General features: G+C 39.8%; 1 protein-coding gene across 1 annotated transcript in view; it reads left to right on the top strand.

The window, feature by feature from the left end:
• The window catches only part of EEFSEC (eukaryotic elongation factor, selenocysteine-tRNA specific), a 332,250-nt gene that overhangs the window by 247,979 nt on the left and 60,381 nt on the right, over window positions 1-23,890 (top strand). The window contains exon 6 of the mRNA XM_069083816.1: window positions 9,721-9,877. Within this exon, the coding sequence (XP_068939917.1) occupies window positions 9,721-9,877 (157 nt within the window). The remainder of the gene's footprint in view (window positions 1-9,720; window positions 9,878-23,890) is intronic.

Below are 23,890 nucleotides of genomic sequence, written 5' to 3'. Positions count from 1 at the left end.
AAGAATGAACTTTCAAAGTGAAGAGGTTTCTGTGGCATGGGGGGGAACATCCGGAGAGCCAGGAGTATAGGCTGGGGAGGAGTGAACCAGTTACATCTCTCTACCATTGGAAGAGTTCAGCAATAGACTAGATGACCATTGGTCAAGGATGTTTTCTTGTATTGACTGTACATTCTTACAAAACCTCAGCTGAGCTCTCAGCTACTTGACGATTCTTTATCAATAAACTATCCTGTTCCCCACATCATCTGCTCATATGAGCCTGAGACTGTCTCAGGGGAGTTCTCTCAGCCCAACTTCTCCATTTCCCCAAACTTCTTGGCATCATCATTTACTCTTCTTCCTTCTCTCTGATCCTAGAAGACTTTTCCATCTGGACTTCTTTCTCCTGAGTATTCAGACTCTTCACCTTTACTGGCCCCCACAAGCATACATAGGTTTCCTCTATCCCACAGCAGCATTCACATGATCCCTTTTATCACATTTTCACTTCTAAACTTCTTAGCCTTCAGTTCTTCTCAAGAATGATAACCTACTCTGAGCCCCCTGAAATCCCTATTTTTCTCATCTACCAAAACTATTCTTTCAGAAGTCACCAATGGTCTTTGAAATAATAATGCAATCATATTTTTTCAGACCTTATCCTTTTGATGGTAATTAGAATTTACATAGTGATTTAAGGTTTGCCAAAGCTCTGTGCACAATCACACACAAACACATGTATACGTGGGCACACATATACACTTATAATGTCATTTGGTCCATACAAAAACCCAGGGAGGTAGAGGGAACCACTGGAGGAATGTAACAAGTTAGGGGTGAGGTTATATCTGTGTCTTAGGAAAGTCACTGGTAGCTGTATGGAAGATATATTCAAGAAACTTGAGGCAGAAACACTAGGAAAGAGAAGGCGAGAACCTTAACTAAGGTAGTTGCTATGTGTGTAGTGAAGGAGAGGTCAGATACAAGAAATGTTGCAGTAATATAAACAACAAGATTTGGCAAGATTTGTACATGTGTGGTGAGTATTCGAAGTCAAAGATAACATCAGAGTTGAAAAACTGGGAGACTGGAAGGACAGTTGTGCCCTTAACAGAAGAGTAGGAGCTTAGAAGAGGGATGATTTGAGAGGAAATATATTGAGTTCTGTTTGGGATATGTTGATTTTGAAGTGTCTGTAGACCATCTAGATTGAAAGGTACAATAGAATTGGTGATGTGGGACTAGAGCTCAGGAGAGCACCTAAGACTGAGTAGATAAATCTGGACAGTCATCTGTATAAATTATAAGTAAACCCATGAGAACAAATATCGTCCCTCAGTATCTAATAAAATGTTCTGCACGCAGGAGGCATTTATAGAATGTTTGTTGAATTATTATATGTGTAAAACAGACTGACCTCTAAAGTCCCTTTACAGTTCTGGAATTCTATGAATCTGTGTCATTTCCAGTAATATACTATGCAGTGAGGTGTCATGGATAGAGTGTAAGACTTGGAGTCAGGAAGATCTGGGTTCAAGTCTGGCCTCTGACATTAGTAGCTATGTAACCCTGGGCAAGTCACTTTCCTTTGCTGAACCTCATACACTCTCTAAGACTAAAAGTTGAAGATAGGTTGCCTCCTGTGTTGGGAGAGGGAGTTTCTACTATTAAAAAACACAGGTTGTTGATGTTGATCTATAAATTATGCATGAATAGAGTCTGAGGTAAAGCCACCCTGCAAATATCCCCTTTAACTAAATCCTGTGTTATAGAAGATTATATTTTAATGAAGTTTCCATGTTACGATGTTATAAATAGCTTTTTACTCATTTTAAGCAATTATAATAAGAATGTTCTGTCAAGTTTTATATAAAGACATTACATAAATGATGCTACCATTCACTGCCATGAGTTGTTTTTTCCGGTACTGGTGATGAATGGACACTTGCCCACCCACCCAGTCTTGTACAGTGACCAATGGTACACATTTGCAAGGTGGCTAGAGGACAGGCAAAGATAATGCATGTGGGGCTTGAGTCCTTATACTTAGGATCCTTATTGTAGTGTTCTAGCCAGGTAAGCTAACTGATGGCAGCTTATGTGTATAGAGTTGAAGTTATACTGTGTACCATGCTAGAATGTTAGTGGCAGGGCCAGAATTTTGTTGTCATTTGTCCTTCATTCTCAAAGAGGACCATGACATCAGGGAGTGTTGCCATGTCATGCAAGTGAATTGGATTGAAGTGAAGGAGGGCTGTGCATAGTCACCAGCCTCATTTCCTGCTCTGGAGCCATCCTGGTCTAATGGCCAGATATAGATCAGAACAACTGGAGATGACCCCAGATGTAGTGGGGGGGGAGGGGGCCTTGGCCTCTTTAAGCTAAGGTCTTTAACAGGGGCCAGAACTAAGAAATAATAGGCTGTAGTCCCGAGCAAACTGAGAATCAGGCAGTATGGAGTGACCAAAGGATCAATTGAGAACAGTTAGTTAATCAATAAGCAAGTACCAGTTATATCCCAGGCCCTGTGCTAAATGCTGAGAATACAAAGCAAAAATGAAATAGGCCTTACCCTCAAGGAGCTTATATTCTATTGGAAGAGATCATATGCGCGTACACATATATTTTTGCATATAGAAGAACTTATACAAAATAAATTGAAGGTAATTTATTTATGGAGAGGGCCCTGGCAGCCAATGGAATCAAGTAAAGTGGCACTTGACCGAACTGGGAAGGAATCTAGGGTTTCTGAGAGGTGGCAGTAAGGTGAAACTCTGTCACAGTGATGGGAGACAGCCTGTCCCAAGCCTTGGAGATGGAAGCTGGATATTAGGTGTGAGAAAGGGGAGGCCAGCATGGCTGGACTCTAGAGGGCAGGCGGGGACTGATGTCTGATGAAGCTGGAAAAGTGGGCTGGGGCCAGGATGGGAAGAACGTCGAGTGGCAAACAGAAAAGTTTGTGCCTGACCCTTGAAAGTGTAAGAATGAGAATAAGAGGGGCGGCGAGGTGGCACAGTGAGTAGAGTGCTGGCCCCGGAGTCAGGAGGACCTGAGTTCGGATCCGGCCCCAGACACTTGCCACATACACACAAAAAAACTAGCCGTGTGACCTTGGGCAAGTTACTTAACCCCAATTGCCCTCCAAAAAACAAAAAAAAAAAAAGAAGAATGAGAATAAGTAACATTTATATAGCACTTACAGTATTCCAGGTACTGTGCAAAGTGCTTTATAAATATTATCTCATTTGATCCCCACAACAACTCTGGGAGGTAGGTGCTATTATGATCCCCATTTAACAGAGGAGCAAACTGAGGCAAACAGGGTTAAGTGACTTGCCCAGGGTCCCATAGCTATTAAGACCAGATTTGAACTTAGGTCTTCCTGACACTGGGCCCAGCACACTATTCATTGTACCACCACTGGAATTTAGTTAGCAAGGGAGTGACATGGTCAGACCTGTACTGTAAGAAAATGACTTTGGCAGCTTTGCAAAGTGTAGATTGAAGAGGGGAGACAATTGAGAGGGAGAAAAATGAGGTTATCACAGTTATCTAGGTAAGCAGTGATGGAGGCCCTGAACTAGGGAGAGGGTCACGTGAGTAGAGAGAAGGCAACAAATACTAGAGAAGTTAGGGCGGTAGAATCGGTCAATGAGCAGCAATTTATTCAGTGCTTGCTATGTGCAAGGCACTAGAGATTCAAATAGAATACAAATCAAAGAGTCCCTGCTCTGAAAAAGACAACATGTACATGCATAAAGATGTACAGGAAAAAATGTAAATTAAATAAATATAAAAGAAATAGAAGCTAGTTAATTGCCAAGTATTTGCAGGGGCAGGTCACAAGCACTTGAGTGGATCAGGAGAAGCTCCACGTGAAAGGTGGTGCTTCAACTTGGTCTTAAAGGACCAGAGAATTATGTGAGGTGCTGAGAATGGAGTGCAATACCAGGTATGGGAAATGGCCTATACACAAGGAGGAAGAAGACAGAGTGTTGTGTTTAAGGGACAGACAGAGAAGAGACCGATTTGGCTTCATACACACATATGTATTGTATGCATATTTGTGTGTGTGTATTTAATCTGGAAAGATAAGTTGAGGCCAGGTTGTGCAGGACTTTAAAAGCTAAACAGAGGACTTCATTGGCTAGGGGAGTTACATTGTCATACATGTGCTTGAGAAGAATCAGCCATGTGGAGGATAGAGCGGCAGGAGGGGGCTGTGGGAGTGTGTCACCCTAGGGAGAAGGTTCCCTGGATGAACCAGCCTCCACATTTCAGCTCTAGTTCTTTAGTTATTTCAGTTATTTCAGGCTGTTTAATGAATGGCCTTCAGAGCCCAAACAGGCCATATAGACAGCCCACTTTTTCTAACAGTGTGTTTAAAAAGCCCCATGTGCATCATGCTTTAATTACATGATATGGGAAGCAAATCCATTTGTAAATCAACCACAGCTATTTATTGAACACCTATTTAGTGGAAAACACTGTAGAGGGAAGGGTGAGGGAAGGGGATGCAAAGAGTTCAGTTCAATTCAGAGAGCGTTTATTAAGCACCTGTTCTGTACCAGGCACCGTGCTCCAGTACTAAGGCTGCAAAAACAAGTCCCTGCCCCTAAGGAGCATATTATATTTCAGTATATAGGGGAGGGTGGGTAGAGGGGTAAAACATGTACATAAATAAATATAAGATATATCCAAGCTAGATTGGGTGCTTCCCCCAGCAGTTGGGGAATGGCTGAACAAGTTGGCATATAAATGTGATGGAATGATATTGTGCTGTAAGAAATGGTGAAGGGAATGATTTCAGAAAAACCTGGGAAGACTTATATGAACTGATGCAAAGTAAAGTGAGCAGAACCAGGAGAAAAATTTATCCAGTGATAATATCATAAAGACTGATAATATCGTTAACTCTGAAAGATTTAGGAACTCTGAGCAGCACAGTGATCAGCCACAATTCCAGAAGACTCATGGTGAACATGCTACTCACCTCCTGATAGAAAGATAATAGACTCAGCATGTAGATTGAGACTTTTTCATTTTTTTTTGGACTGGCCAGTATGGGAAATTGCTTTGCTTTACCATGCATGTTTATAACAGGTGTTTTGTTTTTCCCCTCAAAGTTGGGGGTGGGGTAAGGAGGTGAAAAGGAGAGAAAGTGGATTTTTGCCAAATTTTAATTTAAAAAAAGATGAAAAGTAATTTTATTGGGTAGATACTAATAACTGGGGAAAATCAAGAAAAAATTTCTTAAAGAAGGTGAGTCTTGAAATGAACTAGTAATTGCAAGAGGGAGAAAAATCAACCAATCAGTAAACATTTATTAAGTGCCTTCTTGGTGACATGTAATGTGCTAGGCACTAGGCATACAAAAAGAGACAAAAGACAGTCCCTGCCCTCAGGGAGTTTACAGTCTAATGGGGGAGACAACATGCAAACAAATATATATAAGGCAAGCTATAGATAGGATAAATAGGCAATAGTTGATGGAGGGAAGGCACTGGAATTAAGATAGGTTTGGGGAAGTCTCCCAGTAGAAGGTGGGATTTTAGTCAAGACTTAAAGGAAGCCAGAGAGGTCTGTAGACTGAAATGAGGAGGGAGGAGTTTCTAGGCAGAGGGACAGCCAGAGAAAATGCCCTGAGCTAAGAGATGGAGGGTCTTGTGTCCAAGGAGGCCAGTGTCCCTGGATCGAAGAGGATGTTCTGGGGAGGAAGGTGTAAGAAGACTGGAGTGGTAGAAGGAGGCATGTCATGAAGGGCCTTGATGCCACACATAACAGACAGGGAGCCAACAACAAGTAGACCCATTTTTGAGGGGGAGAAATGCATAATCCACCTAGAAAATAGATTGGAGCGAGACGGTAAAAGTCTGGAAATGCCAAACATAATGTTTGCTATTTTCTCCTAGACAGGACAGGAGGCCACCCCTACCCTCCCCATCCCCCCCAGAGTTCAGACATCCTCGGCACTATGTAATAGTCTCCTAATTGGTCTCTCTGCCTCAGCTTTCTCCTACTCCAGTCCATTAGCTGCACCAGTGATTGTCCTAAAATGTGTGCCTGATCAGGTCACCTTCCTGCTCCATAAACCATAATGGCTCCCATTTGTCTCTCAAATCCAAGACAACTCTCCTCTGGCATTGGAAGCCCTTCGTGGTCCTTGGAGAGCTTTCTTTTCCAGACTTCTGTTACTTGGCCCTAATGGCTTCCTTATTATTCCCCTTGTCTTCACTTCTTGGCCTGGGCTCTTGTCCTGCCTTTTCCCTTCTATCTCTTAGGATCCCAGGTTTCTTTCAAAGCTCAGCCCGGGGCTGCAACCTCAACAGAACCTTTCCTGCTCCTTCTAGCAGCTGCTCTCCTTAAAGTGTGTTTACATTTTACGTTTTTATTTACTCCTTGGCGTCCATGTTGTTTCCTTGAGAGGTCGTAAGTCACTTGTGGGTAGAGGCTGCTTCACTCTGTATCTCTGCAAGTATAGTGAGAGGCCTGGCATGCAGAGTAGGCACCTGTTGTTGAGCAGAGTGACTTGCCCTTAAAAAAATCTACATGCTAATTGAGGAAAGGACATTGTGGGGGGAAAGCAATACAAGAACTATGTAATAGGATAAAACAACAATATAAACCCTACCACATGGAAGTATATAATTAAATTCCAGATGAGCGTTACATCAGTTAACAAACATTTAAAAGTACCTCTGTTCAGAGACAGTGATAGGCAAGATGCTAGGAATTCATAGAGGAAGAGGTATCGAGGTAATGAGAACATACATATACGTATGTGTGTATGAAGCCAAACCTATCTTTTCTCTGTTGTTTCCTGGTAATGTTGGCAGTGGTTTCCATTCTAGGCCTCAAACCTTTGAGGATTCACCATAATGGTTCAGGGGTTTCTAGCTAAAAATTCTTTAATGGCACCTTAAGGAGTAAATAACTAACAGTGTTACAAATTACATGCATACATACATACATTCATGCATACATATACATACATACGTTTTTTCTTCTTTGTGACAACAAGCATGTGCATTATAGGTTTGTTTCTGCAGCAATTCAAAACTGTCATGAACTGTTTGTGTCCAAAATTCTCATTCTGTTTCTTGTAAGCACTTAATGAATAAATCCAAAAGCACAATGTGAGTAGTGTATTAAGTTAACCTGGGGGTTCATAGCATTTTGTTGTTTTTGTTGTTTCTGAAAGGAACAGAAGCCACTGGGCAGCACTAATGGTACGGGATTTGGAGGCCATGGTCCCAGGGTGCCCTTCCTGGTATGGCAGTAGATAGGTCTGCTGTGTGACTTGGGCCCAGGCCCTTTCCCTCTCGGCTTCATTTTTCCCCAAAGTAAAGTGAAGAAGTTGGACACTAGATCACCTTGAAAGCCCTTTCTGGGTAAAAATCCTGTGTCTTTATGAACTGAGTTTTGGAAAATGGGTAGAGTTTGAAATTATGGGGATGGAGCATTTTTAAAATTACTTTTTTTTCTCTCCTCACTTCTGTTACTATTGGGGAAAAAACAACAAAAGAAAAACCCTTTGTAACAATTTGGCATAGTATCTGTGCTTCATCATTTTCTTCTATCCTGCTTTTTCAAAACCACATACATATAAACTTAGAAAATAAATAAATTGGCGAGTGGTTGTCTATTAACAAAATAATTCTTTATGAAAGGATTCTTGAGAGGGTTTCTTTAAATAGCAAGGTCCCTTCTCACATTTACATCAGGATGTAATTTATACTAATTGGGTTGTTCCCCCCCTCCCCATGTAGCAGAGGAGAGTGGGGGTTGCCCACCTTCCAATCCCGCCTGTAGCCAGAGGAGACTGCACATTTGCCTACTGCACTTACTAGCTCATTTCTTTCCTTTGGGGGAATTGGGATGAGAGAAGATGCTTCTGTCAGCATTTTTTGTAGGCTTTTCTGGTGCTAATAGAGAGTGGGAGGAGGAGATAGTAATTCATTTAAATTACTGAGAAATGGACAGGGTAAAAACAAGCTTCCGATTTTTGACCTTTGTAGATTTGAAATAATAATGAAAAAAGTTTGGCCTCCTTATGGGTGTTAGATGGATCTCTGTGGGGGGTTCATTCCAGGTGTGCTGGGTTTGGTTTTCAGTGGGACCCATGAGTCTGAAAATGTTCCCATTAGTCCTTCAGACAATAGATGTGGGATAGCTGCCACAATGTAGTATTGTCTACTTGTAAATTATGAAGGTGATTTTTAAAAAGGAAAAAAAATACCCACCCCCCCAAAAGTGCTAGTTCACAATAAGTAAACAGTAAAAGTCATGGTCAGAAATGAACACAGTGCACGCTGGAATCCTGGTGTGTGTAGGCATAGACGCATATATATGCATACACACAGATATAATTTATAAACTCTGCCCTTCTATGTGTGTCAGCAACCATTATTAAGCACTTCCTATGTACCATATGTGTGTGTTTGATTATTTTTTTCTTTTGAAGTGGTCTCATGTCCATCCCCCCCCTTTTTTTTTTACTTTTAATTTCTGGGATAAAACAAGCATTTCCATTACATAGTATAATTTTTTAAAAATGGTTGCACATGAGACTGCAAATCTATTATCTACAACTTGTTGATCTTTTTAAAGTTATCATGTAAATTTTCTCCTTTTTTTCCCTTTTTTCTTCCCTCTCCCCTCCACCCCAGCCCAGACACAAATATGTATATAAATGTAACATTATTCTATACCTATTTTTATTTATCATTTCTTTCTTTGGCTATAGATAGCTTTTTCCTTCATAAGGCCTTTGTAGTTAATTTAGGTATTTATAATAGTCAAAATGACTTATTCACTTAAAGTTCTTAAAGCTATCACTATTACTATATACAATGTTCTCTTGGTTCTGCTCATTTCACTCTTTATTATTTGTGAAAGTCTTTCTATGTTTTTCTAAGATCATCAAGCTCATCATTTCTTATAGCACAGTATCTTATGGCACAATCATATACCACAACTTGTTCAGCCTTTCATCTTTTAGCTTAAAAAAAATTATTCATTCAGCAAACTCTGTTGCCAAAGAGATCCCCATATCTTCAACCAGGGCTTGATATTTTGTGTTTGTAGGGGAGAGTCTGGATTTGTGACTTCATTGATACAGGACACTCCCTTGTGAGGAAATTCCCTCGATAGTACAGATTAGCAGCTTCTCTGCAACTTCTAGTCTTAGAGAACTTCCAGAGCACTGAAAAAAATGATTTGCCTAAGGTCACACAGGTAGTATTTATCAGAGGTAAGACTTGAACTCAGGTCTTCCTGGATTCAAGACCGACTCTCCCATGCAATGAGACCACTTTGTGTAACTGACTTCCATTCAAACCCGTTTTTTATCCTGGCATAGAGTTGACCCTGGAAGACCATGCTAGGTAAGCACAGGCTCTGCAAGGCCCTGCCAGGCCACAGAGGCTTCAGGTATGACTGGTGACAAGCCATGACCAGTCTCATTCCCTTCAGAGGCTCTCACCAGATGATGAAGACTGTTGTCTATAGCACTTGTCTGTCTCCCAAAGCGTAAGAGAGGTTTTGATGAGTCTTAATGGAGGGAGGACCAGCTGCTACAATCAGGTCTTTTCAAGTGTGTAATACTAGTGGAAAAACTCTAGACAGGGCATCTGGAGACCCAGGGCCTAGGGCTGGTCCTGCTACTAATGGGGGATGGTTCCAGAGGTGGTTTTTCAGTCTTAAACTTTAGCATTGTGGCTTTGTCTTTTTACATAGGTGATTGACGATTATGGTGTGATTGGTCGGTCCTTGTTTAAGAAGGAGACCAACATCCAGATCTTTGTGGGGCTAAAGGTCCACCTGTCATCGGGGGAAAATGGAGTCATTGAAAGCGGCTTTGGCCAGAGTGGAAAGTTCAAGATCCGGATTCCTGGTAAGTGTTGTTCTTCTCAAGGGGATATTCAGACAAGGATCTGTGGGATCCCACTACTGGAGGCCTCTTTATGCATGACTATGGGTCTAAGTGATGACATGTGTTAGGAGGTACTTGTGTATTCCCTGGTCTGAGAGATGGCAGTTTCAGAAATGCTGAGTTGGGATCCATATGAATGGATAAAATACTAGACTTGGTGCTTGAAAGACTTGAATTCAAATGCCATCTCACACACTTACTAGTTGCATGTACTGGGCAAATTGCTCAGCCTTAGCTTTCTTATCTGTAAAATTGTGCTAGTAGCCCCAGTATCATCAAAGAATTATGAATGTCAAAGTAGGTGATACTTCAGACCTTAAAGCACTATGTAAATGAGAACTGTTATTATTACTATGACTGTGGAACAAGACTGAACATCTTGAGGAAATTCGGAAGCAACTGATAAAGGTCTTAGATGCCACTCTTGCAGTCCTATGGTGTAGATAGATTGACAGGCTAAATGACTCATGGTGTCCAAAAACAGCATCTGGTCTTGTTAATCCTGACGGAGAGGGATGGAGAAATTTAGAGAGAAGTGTTCAGTAATTTAACAAGCTATTGGGGAGAAGAAGCAAATCAACCTGTAATCAAGATCTTATAACAGGAAAATGGTATTTGCAGGCATAGTCACATATTAAATGGGAAAATCCAGGTTTCCTGCCAGAGGACAGCCCTTGTACATGTCTTTAGCCAAGGGAAGTTTTGCCATCATCTAGGAAATATGCTTCTCACCCTTCCTCACTTGTATAAACAGATGGGCATTCCCAAATAGAAAGTGGAGACTCCTGGGTGGCTTTCTGGGCTCTGTTCAGGTATTCTCCCTTTGCAACCAGTGTTTGTTAGGAGACATAAATGGGTCCAGATCAAGACTCTAACTTGTTTTCTTTCTTCTCTAACCTATGGCAAACTCAGCGCTTTACCACAGAACAGACTGCAGCAATAGACAAAGCAGAACCATCTCCTCTGGTCTGAGCGTTGCAGTTAGAAAATCGAAGGGTGATTTAGAAATGAGCACTGGTTAAACAGCTCTGTCTGTTTAAGGATGGCTGGGCTGCAGAGGGAGGGGAGGGAAATGGTAATGACGCCATTTGAGTCAACTACAGTTCACATTCCATTGTTAGGTCAGTGTTGCTTTTTTAATGTGTCTGCATCCTGTTTGTGGTTTTTTTTTTTTTTAATTAAATATAACTGGTTAGATTCCTCTGTCCCACCCATCATCTTCTATCCCTCCGTCTTCTCTACCCCCCACATCTTCAGCCTGCCTTTTCCTGTAGATCCCTTCTATAAAGAATTACTCTTAACGTTTTTGAAGTGCCTTAATTGTTAAGGAATCTTCAATAAACTAAAGACATCTGATACCAGGGGAGGAAAAAAATGACCGTCTACAAGTTAAAAGCTGCTTTAGTCTAACAGCCTCAGATTTGGTTTTGTGTTATTTAAAAGCCAAGTGGGCAATGAAATGAGATCTTTGGAGTGGGTAGGTCCCTTGGTGGGTCTGTCACTCGTGATAGCTTATGTTTACTAGACAGTCTCAAAAAGGCTACTAGACTGAGAAAAACAGTGGAATCTGGCTCCAAGTGAATTAAGGAGTGAATGAACACCTTTCCTAGGGAGGAACAACAGGGTTGGCCTTAGAGAGACAAAGTAGATAGTTTCTTCTGCATTCTAATTTCAGAACCTGTGGGGCTCAGAAATTTTGGTGGGGGAAGGTTTGCCTTCCTGTCCTTTTCCCAAATCTCTACCTTTCCAGGTGCCACCAATCCTGAGAGGAGTCATGATGTGGGGAAAAGCACTCTTTTTTTTTTTAATTTTTTTATTTTTTTTTGCCTTTTGGAGGGCAATTGGGGTTAAGTAACTTGCCCAAGGTTACACAGCTAGTATTTTTGTGTGGGTGTTAAGTGTCTCAGGCCAGAACCAAACTTTGGTCCTCCCGACTCCAGGGCTGGTGCTTTACTCACTGCGCCACCTAGCCACCCCAGGGAAAAGCACTCCTTACAGATCCAAGATCCGTGTGGTACAGATAGTGGAAAGAACACTTGAACGAGAAGCTGAGAAACCAAGGTCCACATCCCCACTCCATCATTTCCTGGCTAGGTGACACCTTCAAGGCATTTTACCTCCAAGAAACTCAGTGTCTTCATCTGTAAAATGGCAGTAATAATATTTAAACTATGGCCCTTGGGTAGTTGTAAGGAAAACACTTTGTATCCCTGCCTTTCCTCCTGACAGTCTCTACCTCCCTTGAGTCTGTTGTCAAGATCAAATAAGCTAGTAGTACTTATGGAACTTCTTTTTATGTTTTTCCACAGCAATCTATATTCATAAGTTATTTTATATGTTTGTCTCCATATTGATCAATGCAACAGCCTTCTGAGGTAAATAAAAATAATCCATCATGATACCTGATAGTTATATGTCATTCATTATGGAATTAGAGGGAGATATATTTTAAAATAATGCCCTCTTTTTGGTCAGCCTCAGCTCATCACCTTTTTACTTTGCATCTGATTGATGGGTCCAGTTGTTGAAGTTACTCCTAAAATTGAGTCAGCCCTAGGGTGTAGCATAATGACTTTAAATTTCATACTGCAATTTGAGATCAAGATAAGACAAGGAATCATATATTTCTGTTTGTTTTTACTTGGGTGCTCTGTTCACTCTTAATATATTTCTGTTTTTAAAAAAAGTTCTCATTTCTCCCCTCATTTCTCAGAAGTTCCAAATAAGCCAAGTCTAATATGACATGTCAATTTTTTGCATGGGTACTACCATGCCATCCTCATTTAGAGTGAGTTACAGTGACAAGCTTTGACTTCTCAATTAGAGCGGAGCCACAAAGCCAAGGCTAAGGAGAAGCGTTATACAGTATCATTTGTAGATTCTTAGGTGGTTCTGATAACTTCCTACAGTTATCAATTGTTGAACGGGGTTGCCTAGGATATGCCCTTCTGACTGCTTCAACTACTGTAACTTTTGGAGTTCATTTCTTAGAAGCTGGCTCTCCTTAGGCATAGGACCCTTAGCTAAGTCCTTTGAACTTTTAGGACCAGGTAACCCTTAAAAACCTTAGGATCCCAAGAAATTAACCAAAAAGTTAAAGAAGCTAAGTACTGAGATTACACTAAGTTAATGAAGAATAAGAATAGAAAGAGTTCTGATTGTGTTTGTGTGTGTGTGTGTGTGTGTGTGTGTGTGTGTATTGCCTACTTGAGACAACCCTCTGACTTACAGGAGGGTGAGTCCTAATATGTAATGCCCTGGACTCTCTAGGCTTTCTTGTGTGGAGGCAACATACTACAATAAAACTTTAGGAGACTTGATCTGTATGGTCCATACACTTTCAGCAGTTGGTCATATGGCCTTGTGCAAGTCTCTTATGAGCCTCAATTTTCTTATCTACAAAGTAAGAGGGTTGGGCTAGATTATCTCAAAGGATTCTTCCATGTGTAACATTATCTTTAGTACTTTATATATCTAAACTACCTAGATATGAACATTTGAAAAGGATTCTGCAATTTTACCTGAGTAACCATGATAAACTAAAGATTGATCTAGACAAGGTAGGATAAATGAAATCATAAGACAGTTGGAATTATTAAATGGGTAGAGTCCCTTAGACCTGCTCTTGAACTCTAGGAATATATGGTCTCTTTCCTTTTCCCTTCTCTTTCTGCATATGCCCAGTATCAGTGCCCAGTGAATGGGCATGCTTGTTCTCTTCATTCCCATATCCAGCCCTCAGGCACATACTACTTAGTGCCACAGCGTGGTCGAAAGTCGTGCTGTGGTTTGGGGAATGCCTGGTTCACTGTTGCTGCAGGGTAGCTCATCCAGAAGAACTCAAGATCCTGATCTTGTCAACAGTAGAGTTCAGGGAGAGACCATGAGTGTCACTGGAGTCAACTTGCTTGTCCTTCTTCTTGATGGTAACACCTTCAAGCCCCAAAGCATTTTTATTCTTGTGCTGGGAAGGCAGAACTGTATGCCAGAAGAAAAATACTAAGCTTTAGTTCTCTATGTGCCAGTAGCTGGCTACATGACCGTGTAATGGTTAACTTAGCCTCACCATACCTTAGTTTCTTCATCTGTGGAATGAAGGGGTTGAGTAGATGGTCTCTAACTCTCATTCTAGGCCAGAAATATTATAATTATAATTATGAATTATAAATTATTTATATAATATATATTTCCACAGCAATCTATATTCATAAGTTATTTTATGTTTGTCTCTATATTGATCAATGCAACAGCCTTCTGAGGTAAATAAAAATAGTCCATCATGATATATATTATATGATATATAAATTATATATTATAAATATATATTACAATATATTATAAATATATATAAATTATAAATATATTATAAAATATTGTAAATTTAACATTACAACTTTCATAATTATCAATTATGAAATATTATAAATATGAATTCTATGAATTTTGAATCTAAGCTTCTGCTTTAGGATTTAAACAGAGATGTCATTTGGTTTGAGGACTTTCTTGTTTCCACGGTTCTAACTCTAGCTCCGTCAAAACGCAGAGTTAAGTCCATCTCATTATAGACCTTAGAACGGATGCAATCTAGTCAGTACTTTAGTCCTGTTAATTCTACTTCTACAGTGTCTTTCACATTCATCCCTTTACCCCCTTCACCACCTTAGTTTAGGTCCTCACCACTTCTAATTTAGACTGATGTAATGGCTTCCTGATTAGTCTACCTTTTTCTGATTTCTCCATTTGCCAATCCATCCATTATACAGTTGCCAAAACAGTCTTCCTGCTGGAAGTAGGTACCATTTTTTCTAGAAAGTCTTCTCATATTCTTCCACCCGAAAGTGATCTCTCTTCTAGTTTTCCTCTAGCACTTAGTCTACATTTCTTCTTTCCCCAAATCTCAGCCTACCTTATGTTGTACTTATTTGTATTATTTATTTTTATATTTATTTATATATTATTTATATATCATATCCATTCTAGTAGTCTATAAGCTCTTTGAAGAGAGGAATTATGTTGTTTTTCATCTCTGTTTTCCTAGTAACTGACACAGTGTCTTAAATCTAGTAGGTACTTAATAAATTATTTGTTTTGGGTTTTGTTTTTTGATTGATTTACACCCCACATCATTCATCTTCCATCAGCATTGCCAAGTCCTGTTGATTCTGCTTCCATATCTCTTGCATTCGTTCTCTTCTCTTTACTCGCACAGCTACCACCCTAATTGCTTCTCACTAAGCCTCTTGTAAGAATCTTCTGGTTTTTCTTCTTGCCTCCATTCCCATTTCAGTCTCTTATTTACACGGCTGCCAAGATGATCTTCCTAAGACTTCTGCCTCATGTTACTTTTCTACTTAAAAACCTTCTATGGCTCCTCGTTGCCTACAAGGCAAAATATAAATTCCTTGGCCTTACATTTAAAGCCCTTCAAAGGCTGCCTCCCACCCATACTTTTATGCTATTTCAGATTCCAGCCAAACTGAATGCTTAGCTGTTTCTCCAAACTCTTTATTCCACTGTCTCTATGTATTCACATGAAGCTGTCCTCTGGAAATGCGTGTCATTTCTGTGTCTCAGAAATCGTGCCTTCCTTCAAGTCTCTGCTCAGGTGCCATCTCCCACCTCTTTTCCCTACTCCCTCCCCATCTCACCCCCGCCCTGTCCCAGTTGTTGGTACTGCCCCACCTCAGTTTTCCCTGTGCTATGCTAAAGGCACATTGTTGAATTGAATTAAACAGTTGGTTCCAATGTGGTCAGTTCTTTTCTCTTAATTTGTGTAGCCATAATCCAGGACGCAGTGAGTACCCTGCAAGATGTTTTAGATCTTCTGGGGATCTCTTTTCACTCAAGAAATGATCAGATAGACAAACACAGGAACATAGTTTTCAGAAACCCAAAGATCTTACTAGGATAAGAGCTCACTGTTCAACAAAATCTCCTGGGAAAACTGGAAAGCAGTCTGATAGAAATTAGGTTTTGACCAAAATCTCACACCATATACCATAAAAAAGTTCTAAATTAATAAATGACCTAGCTATAAAAGGTGACATCATAAACAAATCAGAGGAGAAAAGGAGAAAATGCCTTTTACAACATAGAAGAAGAGTTCGAGGGATAGAGCAGATCATAGAAGATAAAATGGACAATTTTAAATACCTAAAGTTGAAAAGATTTTGTACAAACAAAATACAGTTAAAATGAGAAGGGAAATAGCTAACCAGGAAAAAACATTTACAACAAATTTCTCTAGTAAAGATCCGATTTCCCCAGTATATGAAAAACTGACTCAGATATTTAAGAATGACAGCCCTATAAATAACTGTTTAAAAAAACAATATGATCAAACATTTCTCAAAGGAAGAAATCTAAGCAAGCAATAGCCATTTTAAAAAAAATGTTTCAAATCACTAATAGTTTATGAGATAGAAATTAAAACAATTCTAAGCCTCTCCCCTGTTAGATTGACAAAGATGACCAAAAAAGGAACATTTAATAGAGGGTCTGCAGGAAGACAGGCAGACTGTTATGGTGTTGGTAGAGCTGTGAGTTGACCATCCATTCTGGAAAACAATTTAGAATGATACCCAGAAAGATACCAAACTGTGCATACTCAGTGACCAGTGACACCACTACTAGACTTGTACCCCATAGAAATCTAAGAAATAGGGACAAGACAGACAAACACACATACACACATGCATATATATATATATATATATATATATATATATATATATATATATATATTTATAGCACAACAATTTATTTTGTGCATAGGTACTACCATAAAATAAAGGGAATGCCCATCACTTGGCAGAATATGAGAAGACTTTCTAGAAAAAAATGGTACCTAGCCTGGTATATGAATATAATGGAAATTATTACCCCATAAGAAATGACAAAAGGGACAATGTCAGAGAAATTTGGACAGACCTCAGTGAACTGATACAAAGTGTTGTGAGCAGAGTGAGGACAATATATACACTAACAGTTGTAAAGACAAGCAACTTTGAAAGAGTTAGTTACTAATCACAACTGCAGGAGACTGATGAGGAAGCATGGTGCTGACCCAGAGTCAGACAGATGCTTTTGGACATGGCAGATACATGGATTTGTTTTGATGACTAATACTTCTTTATGACAAAGATTGTGTTTTTCTTTTTGTTTTGTGACATGGGGCCAGGGGTGAAGAGGATAAAGCTAATGAAACAAAAAGAAGGAAAAAAGGATCATTGAAGTATTGAAAAGAAAACAGTCATGCAGGACAGCTTTGAAATGTTGAATAGTAAAAGTGTGTGCGTGTGCGTGTGTGTGTGCACATGCATACACACATATGTACACACCCACATCTTAAAAAGCAAGCTGTACATGATGGAAATTTGCATCTTCATGTCATCTTTTTCTATTTTACTTTTTATATGGAAATTTTCTTTTTAAGGATGGCTTATTCATCAAACCCAGACTTTTTAAAAGTATTTTTTAAAAATCACTAAAATCACCCAAAAGTCATAAGGAATGACCATAAGATGATGTTTCTGCTCTAGAACTGCATGCACATGTCCAAGAGATGAGGCGCTTTTTTGCAGAATTGGTACTATTGAGTGGTCCAACAGGAAAGCTGAAGAATGTGATTGTGTGATAGCCTTCAGCCAGGAAACACTAATGTCATGACTATATTTCTCCAATAATAAGTAACTAAAACTTGAACTAATTCACTCCCCAAGCCGCACATGCTGCTTACTCTCATAGACAAAGGAAATTCCAAGGGCAGAAATCTCATGCCTTCTCAAGCACAGTGCTATATCTGTCCCACGTCGAGTGGGTCATGCCAACTTTCTTTAATAACCAAAAGAATTGGAACCTTCCTTTAATTTATATGAAATTTTGTATAGCTTCCTAAGTTATAGACTGTATTTCACATCTGCTGTCTTGGGGAAGGGGGGAGGGAGGGAGGGGGATAAACTTAGAACTCAAAATCTCATAAAAGTAAATGTTGAAAACTAAAAATAAATATTTTTAAAGAGAAAGAAAGAAAGCCAAGGGGTGACCTAGAGGTCTCTAAGGTCTCTTCTAGCCTTAAAATGTCATGATTCTGTGTCTGCTGTCTGCACATCATTGGTTTTCACATAATGGTCTTATGTTCAGGTTGTAATAAAATCACTTACAATATTATGTTTGGCTACCAAGGGATTTTGTGTTATTCATATATTCTGCCTAATCTGTAGTTTATGAATGTCCATGCTGTCATAAAATGTTGTCTTGCAGAGGGCAGGAAGCATGAGGTGGGCATATATTCTGTGGTGTCGTGTCCAGCACACCCTGGGAAGGCCACATTAAGCGACAAGATCTCTGTGCATTACCCCTCCCTTTTCTCTTGTTATGTTTTTAAGTTGTAGATGCATGCTATTTCTCTTTGTTCTGTCCATTCCTCTTGTCCCTCCCGTTCAGCTGCTGGACAAACCCAGCCCAGAGGGACACTTTACATTTAAGTCTTCTCTTCTCTCCTCTTGGTAGATATTGGCTAATGCAGCATGCACAGAAGAGCAGCCAGAAGGGCACCATTTCCCTTTATGTTCCCCTCCTCAACAGATTAAATGCAGCAACATAAAGTCTCACTGACTAAAAGTCTCACTGACTGCAGTGGGTCATGAAACCTCCATTACATTGGCACCATGGTTACACTAGACAGTCACCTTCAAGCACAGGTTGGCCTTTGTTACCCAGATATTAAGATTTATTGACCCTGGAAGCTAGTCCATCACTACTTTGACTATGGTCAAAAGCAAGAATTGTACATTGCTTTCTTGATTGAAAACAGAAGCCAGATAATGGATTTATTCCCTAGGTGATCCACTTTCCCTGGGGTGGTATATAGCAGAGCAGGCCCCCAGGGACTCATGAAGTCATTGCTAGTGGGAGGCTCAGTTTTAACATTGGAAGGAGATGTCCTGCTCATCTAGGTTTCTTGTGACCTTGGTTTTACAGCACAGTTTAACAAGGTGACAAGTTTGTCATTATTTAAGTCAGTAACATTTGAGTTTCTAAAAATACCTGAAACCTTTTTAAGGCTGTGGACTTGGACATATGACAACAGAGTGGGTTAAGCTAGGATGAGCAGCACTGTGGGTTTCTCTCCAGTATACAGGTCTTTGAGTTTCTCTTAAGTGTTTCCCTCAATCTAGATGGAAGTCGGATAGAAGCTTACTAGCAAGAAAATCAGAGCTCCATGAGGGCCAGAAAGCTTTAGCCCTTCTATCACAGTGAATTGAGAGGGAATTGGGGGAAAAACAAAAAAGAATCCTTAGGATACTTTGCAGCATAACTTTACACTGTGTGGGAGAACAGTAGCAGCAAAGCAAAGAAAAAGAGAACCAGGATGGTGCTTTCTGAGGCCAGGGTTAGACAGCCAACAAGGCCAAGGGCAGCACCCTAGAAAATACAGGGACCACAGGAACCAGCCACAGGATCTGGGCCAGCTGCGTATGGCAGAAAGGCACTGCTCACATCTTAATCAGTTTTCTTTCTTTTTGGTCAGATGGATGCTAGTAACTAGTGATATAAATACCAAACCTGTCATTGTCCATTACCTTGCAATAGAAAGACCAGCTCTGACTTTGGGAGCGTGAATATATAGATACCCATATAAACACAACCATGGATTTATGTTAAGGCTCATTCATAAAAGCATCACTGTCTATACATCTGAAAATTGCACCTGCCTAAGTACAAAGAAATCTTACTAGGTTTTAAAGAAAATAATTAAAAGATGTTTTTTCTAAAGCTCAGTGAATGAAATTGTATTAACTTTATTATGTTAGCTCACTGTAATTCAATAAGTAGATTCCTCCCCGATTTGTATTTTTAATGAAGCTATAGAATGAGAGTCCCTGTGGTATAGCTTAGTGGTATCCAACTCCAAAAGAAACAGGGTCCACTAAACTGTATATAAGGATACCTGCAGGCTACATATTGACTTAGAAAACTACATATTAACATTATCTATGTTCTAATGTATTTTTATTTGTTAAATATTTCCCAATTACATTTCAGTCTGGTTAGATCACATTCAGGAATATTGCCAACCACATGTTTTCTACCTCTGGTGTAGTGGATGTAATTAGGAAGGCCTGGATTCAGATCTCAGTTGAGATTCTTACTAGCCATGTGACCCCAAGTAAATCACTTACCTTTTATAAGCCTCAGTTTTCCCTTCTCTGTCGTAGTATTAGTAACAGTGACTGTTTCATAGAGTTCTGAAATAGTTAATAGTGAGCTAACATAATGATCTGCTTTTCTACATAGTGTACATTAAGCACTTTACAAGCCTTACAGCACAGTTAAGCTATTAACAATATCATTATTATTATTATCATTATTATTATTAGATTATTAGGATAAGAAGATTGTAGATAATGATCATTTTTAGATGAGAAAATTAAGGCCTATAAAGACTTATATGTTTTTACTCAATTAAGGGCATTGCCTTTTAAATAAATTTTTTAAATTCATGGTTTTATAGTCATGAATCATTTTTTTTTCTGTTGGTTCAAATCCTATCTGCCACTTAATAGACAGTTTAGTTTATGCTTATTGACATTATAATGCTTTGTTGTTGGCTAGCACTTCATAGTTATAAAAGTTTGGGGAAAGCACTTCTCTTAGTAAGTCTCACAATAAGCCTGTGATGTCCAGGGTGATTATCTCTACTTTAAGGATAAAGAAATTCAGCTGAAGTCCTGTGGCTGATAAGTAATGGAGCTGGGACTGGAACCTGGGTTTTCTTACTTCCAATAGTCATTTTTCCAATATAGTCAGGGAACAGGTGTTCTGATCAATTGAATATTCTGGATAACTGAGAATTACCACTGATATTCCAGAAACTAGCCATTTGAGAGGAAGAGTATGATAAAGCATTTTGAGCTTGGAGAATATAACTCACTCTTTGTTCATTGTGAAGTTACTATAAGATCTTTTAGTACCTAAGCTTCATCTTTATAAACTTACTCCATTATTTCACAGTACTAAAAAAGCCAGCTTTTGGTTGTGTGGCTTGTCTATAATAGTATAGAACTGTGTATGTAACAGTGGCATATGTTGTGAAAACATCACAAGATCTCCTTTTAGTTGGCAAGCTTGCCCTAGTATCTGTTCCCATAACCCTTTTCTTATTGTCTGCAAGAGGATGCAGCAGGCATGTTTTCATCCTCTCCTTGTTGATGACCTCATAGCTGGGGATCAACATGTCTTCCTCCTCCTCCTCAAGCATGACAGATGGAAAGAGGGTGCATCTTCAATATGCACCTTCTTCGAGGTCGTGTATCCTTGGTGTACTATGCAGGAGGTCAGCCATCTTGCTGAAGGGGAGTTAGATGTTTTTAAAGAATGTCCTTTTGGGAGAAGATAGACATGGGGAGCATTGAGGCTGAAAGGAACTAGGAAACTGTGGGTACCACATCTAGGCTAGTTTATGTACCTATGGAAACCTGAGAAAGTCCTTTCTAACCCTAAATCCTTAGCCAGCGCACTCATTTTACAGGTAAGGAAATTGAGGTCCAGGGGGTGACAGTGATTTGTATGACATCCCATCTCAAGTTTAGTAACAGAGCTGGGACTGGAACCCAGGACTTCTAACTCCTGATCTGCCCCTCTTCCCACTGTGCTGTGCTTCTTCAGAGATCAGAATCTCAGCTGGAAGGGACCTCAGAGTCTGTGTTGTCCAACCTGAACCCTCCCCCTGTGTTCTTGACAAATATCAGCCATTCTCCACTCAAAGACTTCCATGTTTACTTTACCTCTTCTCACCCTGGGAAAGTCTGACTATGGACTTTGATTCTCAAGTGCCACATTGTCTCTGTAGCAACAGTTGGACCAAAGGAAAGTCCAGAGCCACCAACCACATGCGGGCTTCTCTCTATCAAACGCAGTTACCTAGGGGTAGGGTTGCCTGCCAGTCAGTGGCTTAGCTTTTCCTTTTACTGACCTGTAGTGTTGTTCTCTTATATTCTCAAGTATTTGGGGGTTGTAAACACTGAAAGAGAAAGAGGAGATAGGGTATAGTTAGGTCATGTAATTGGATACCTAAAACAGAGCAAAGCTGAACATTTTCGGACTGGAAAACAGATGAGTGGTGTCCCCCCCCCAAAAAAAAGGTGGAGAGGGGGTGAACATTTCATTACTTTGGACTTTGGGAGTGATTCTTACTAAATTCTAGAAAATTCATCCTTTCTGCTTTATGACCTACAACCCTTGGGTGATTTTGTAACCCATAAAACAGTGAAGAAGAGCACTGCAAAAGGAAACTCCTCTTTTGTGATCTTGACACACATAAATCTAACCCTGCTTGGGAGGCGTGCATGGAATGATGGAGGAAGAGAGGCCTGCAGGGAGGCATGCTAGCTCTCTTCAGGAACCTGGAAATCTGGCTGCTGTGTGGAAGAAGGATTCGCCAGCAGAACTTGAAACAATAGATAGAAATGGCAAAGACGCAAACATGGGGGGATAAAGCAAAGACTTTGGACAAAGATCAAAGGGATCAGAAAACAGAGTAGGGCCCCTCCTTGGAGGGCTGAGTCTGGGCAGCCACTTGCCAGGCAGGTAGTTGAGGTGATTCTCTTTCAGTACAGGTTAGTCTCAGATATCTCTTCCAACTCCTAAGATTCTGTGGCTTTCTGATCACATTGAAGAAATATGCCAATAAAAATACTGATTGCTTTGCAGGATAACTGGAGATATTCAATAGAAGTTGAGAATCTGCCTTCTTTGATTTAAGGTGGTTGACCCTCAGTATGTAAGGGTATCTATGATTGGGTTTTTTGATTTATCAAAGGGCCCTGTCCCATGTACTCTGCATCCATTAAACATGAAAATTGTCAAAGAAGGGAAAGATCCTATCTGGCTCACATAGGCAGTGTCTTCTTCTTGTTCCCACTATTATTTCAGTTTTGAGGTCAAGGTATGGAAGAATTGTGCCCAGCACTTAAGGCTCCAAGTGGAGGGTCCATATGGCATTAATCAACATTTTAGTTTTAAATATATTTTTACAATAATTCCAACTCTTTCTCCAGTTTGTCCACTGTGAGGATGTCTGAGACACATTTCCAGTAGACACTGAGAATTGTTATTTGTTTAAAATTATTTCTTGAAACAACATCCCAAATGCAGATGATATTTGATTTGGTGAGTGATGTGTTCATTTTTTTTCCTTGAAGATTTAAGTTATAATAATAGTGTTTTGTTCTTCATTCCTTTAGCACCATTTTGTTTCTCTCATTGGCTATTTACATAGCAGCTCTTTCTGAAATGGTCCAAGTAAATGGGGACAGTGTTACTAATGGAATCATTTCATCATTCCTGATAGGTAGCAAAGAGCCAGTTATTTAATATTCCCATTTTACACATGAAAAAAGTGAGCCTTACAAAGGAGAAGATGGCATGCCAAGTAATCCTCAAACCTTATGTAGGTAAACACATAACAAATCACTCCGCTTAGAGATCTGTGTTGCATTCCAAGGCTTCTTGGGTCTTGACTATTTTGTCTTCCCTGAGTAGTAGTCTACAGGCACACATTTTCCATCATAAAAATACCAGCAAAGTAGAAGATGGTTTCCCTTTAATGTTTGGATCAGCTTGAGCGGTGCCCATTGTCAGGGCCAACCTCATGTTCCCAAGATCCAGAAGTCTGCCCAGCTCAGTTTCTCAGCTGCTCCTGCCACACTCCTGGCTCCTTTAGGTACATTGATGAAATGAACTCTGCAAATAAGACCCCTTTGTCTTGGCTCTTTATTACATTCAGAATTTAATACAATTATACTTGGTTACATGACTGCACATTAAAGGCCTGTTTCAACAAGAATAGGCTTGCAGTCCAGTCTGTCTCTTGAAACAGATGGTAATTAAAAGTCCACTTCCCTCCTGAAAAGCAGTCCTACATGTTTACTTGACTTAAAGAGTTTTCTCCTCAAACATTTGTTTTCTGGA

Source organism: Petaurus breviceps, unplaced genomic scaffold (assembly GCF_028583685.1).
Source record: "Petaurus breviceps papuanus isolate PSGF00001 unplaced genomic scaffold, PetGlider_PUasm1.0 174, whole genome shotgun sequence".
Lineage (NCBI taxonomy): Eukaryota > Metazoa > Chordata > Mammalia > Diprotodontia > Petauridae > Petaurus > Petaurus breviceps.
The sequence above is the reverse complement of the archived record's forward strand: the minus strand, read 5'-3'. Positions and strand labels throughout refer to the sequence as shown.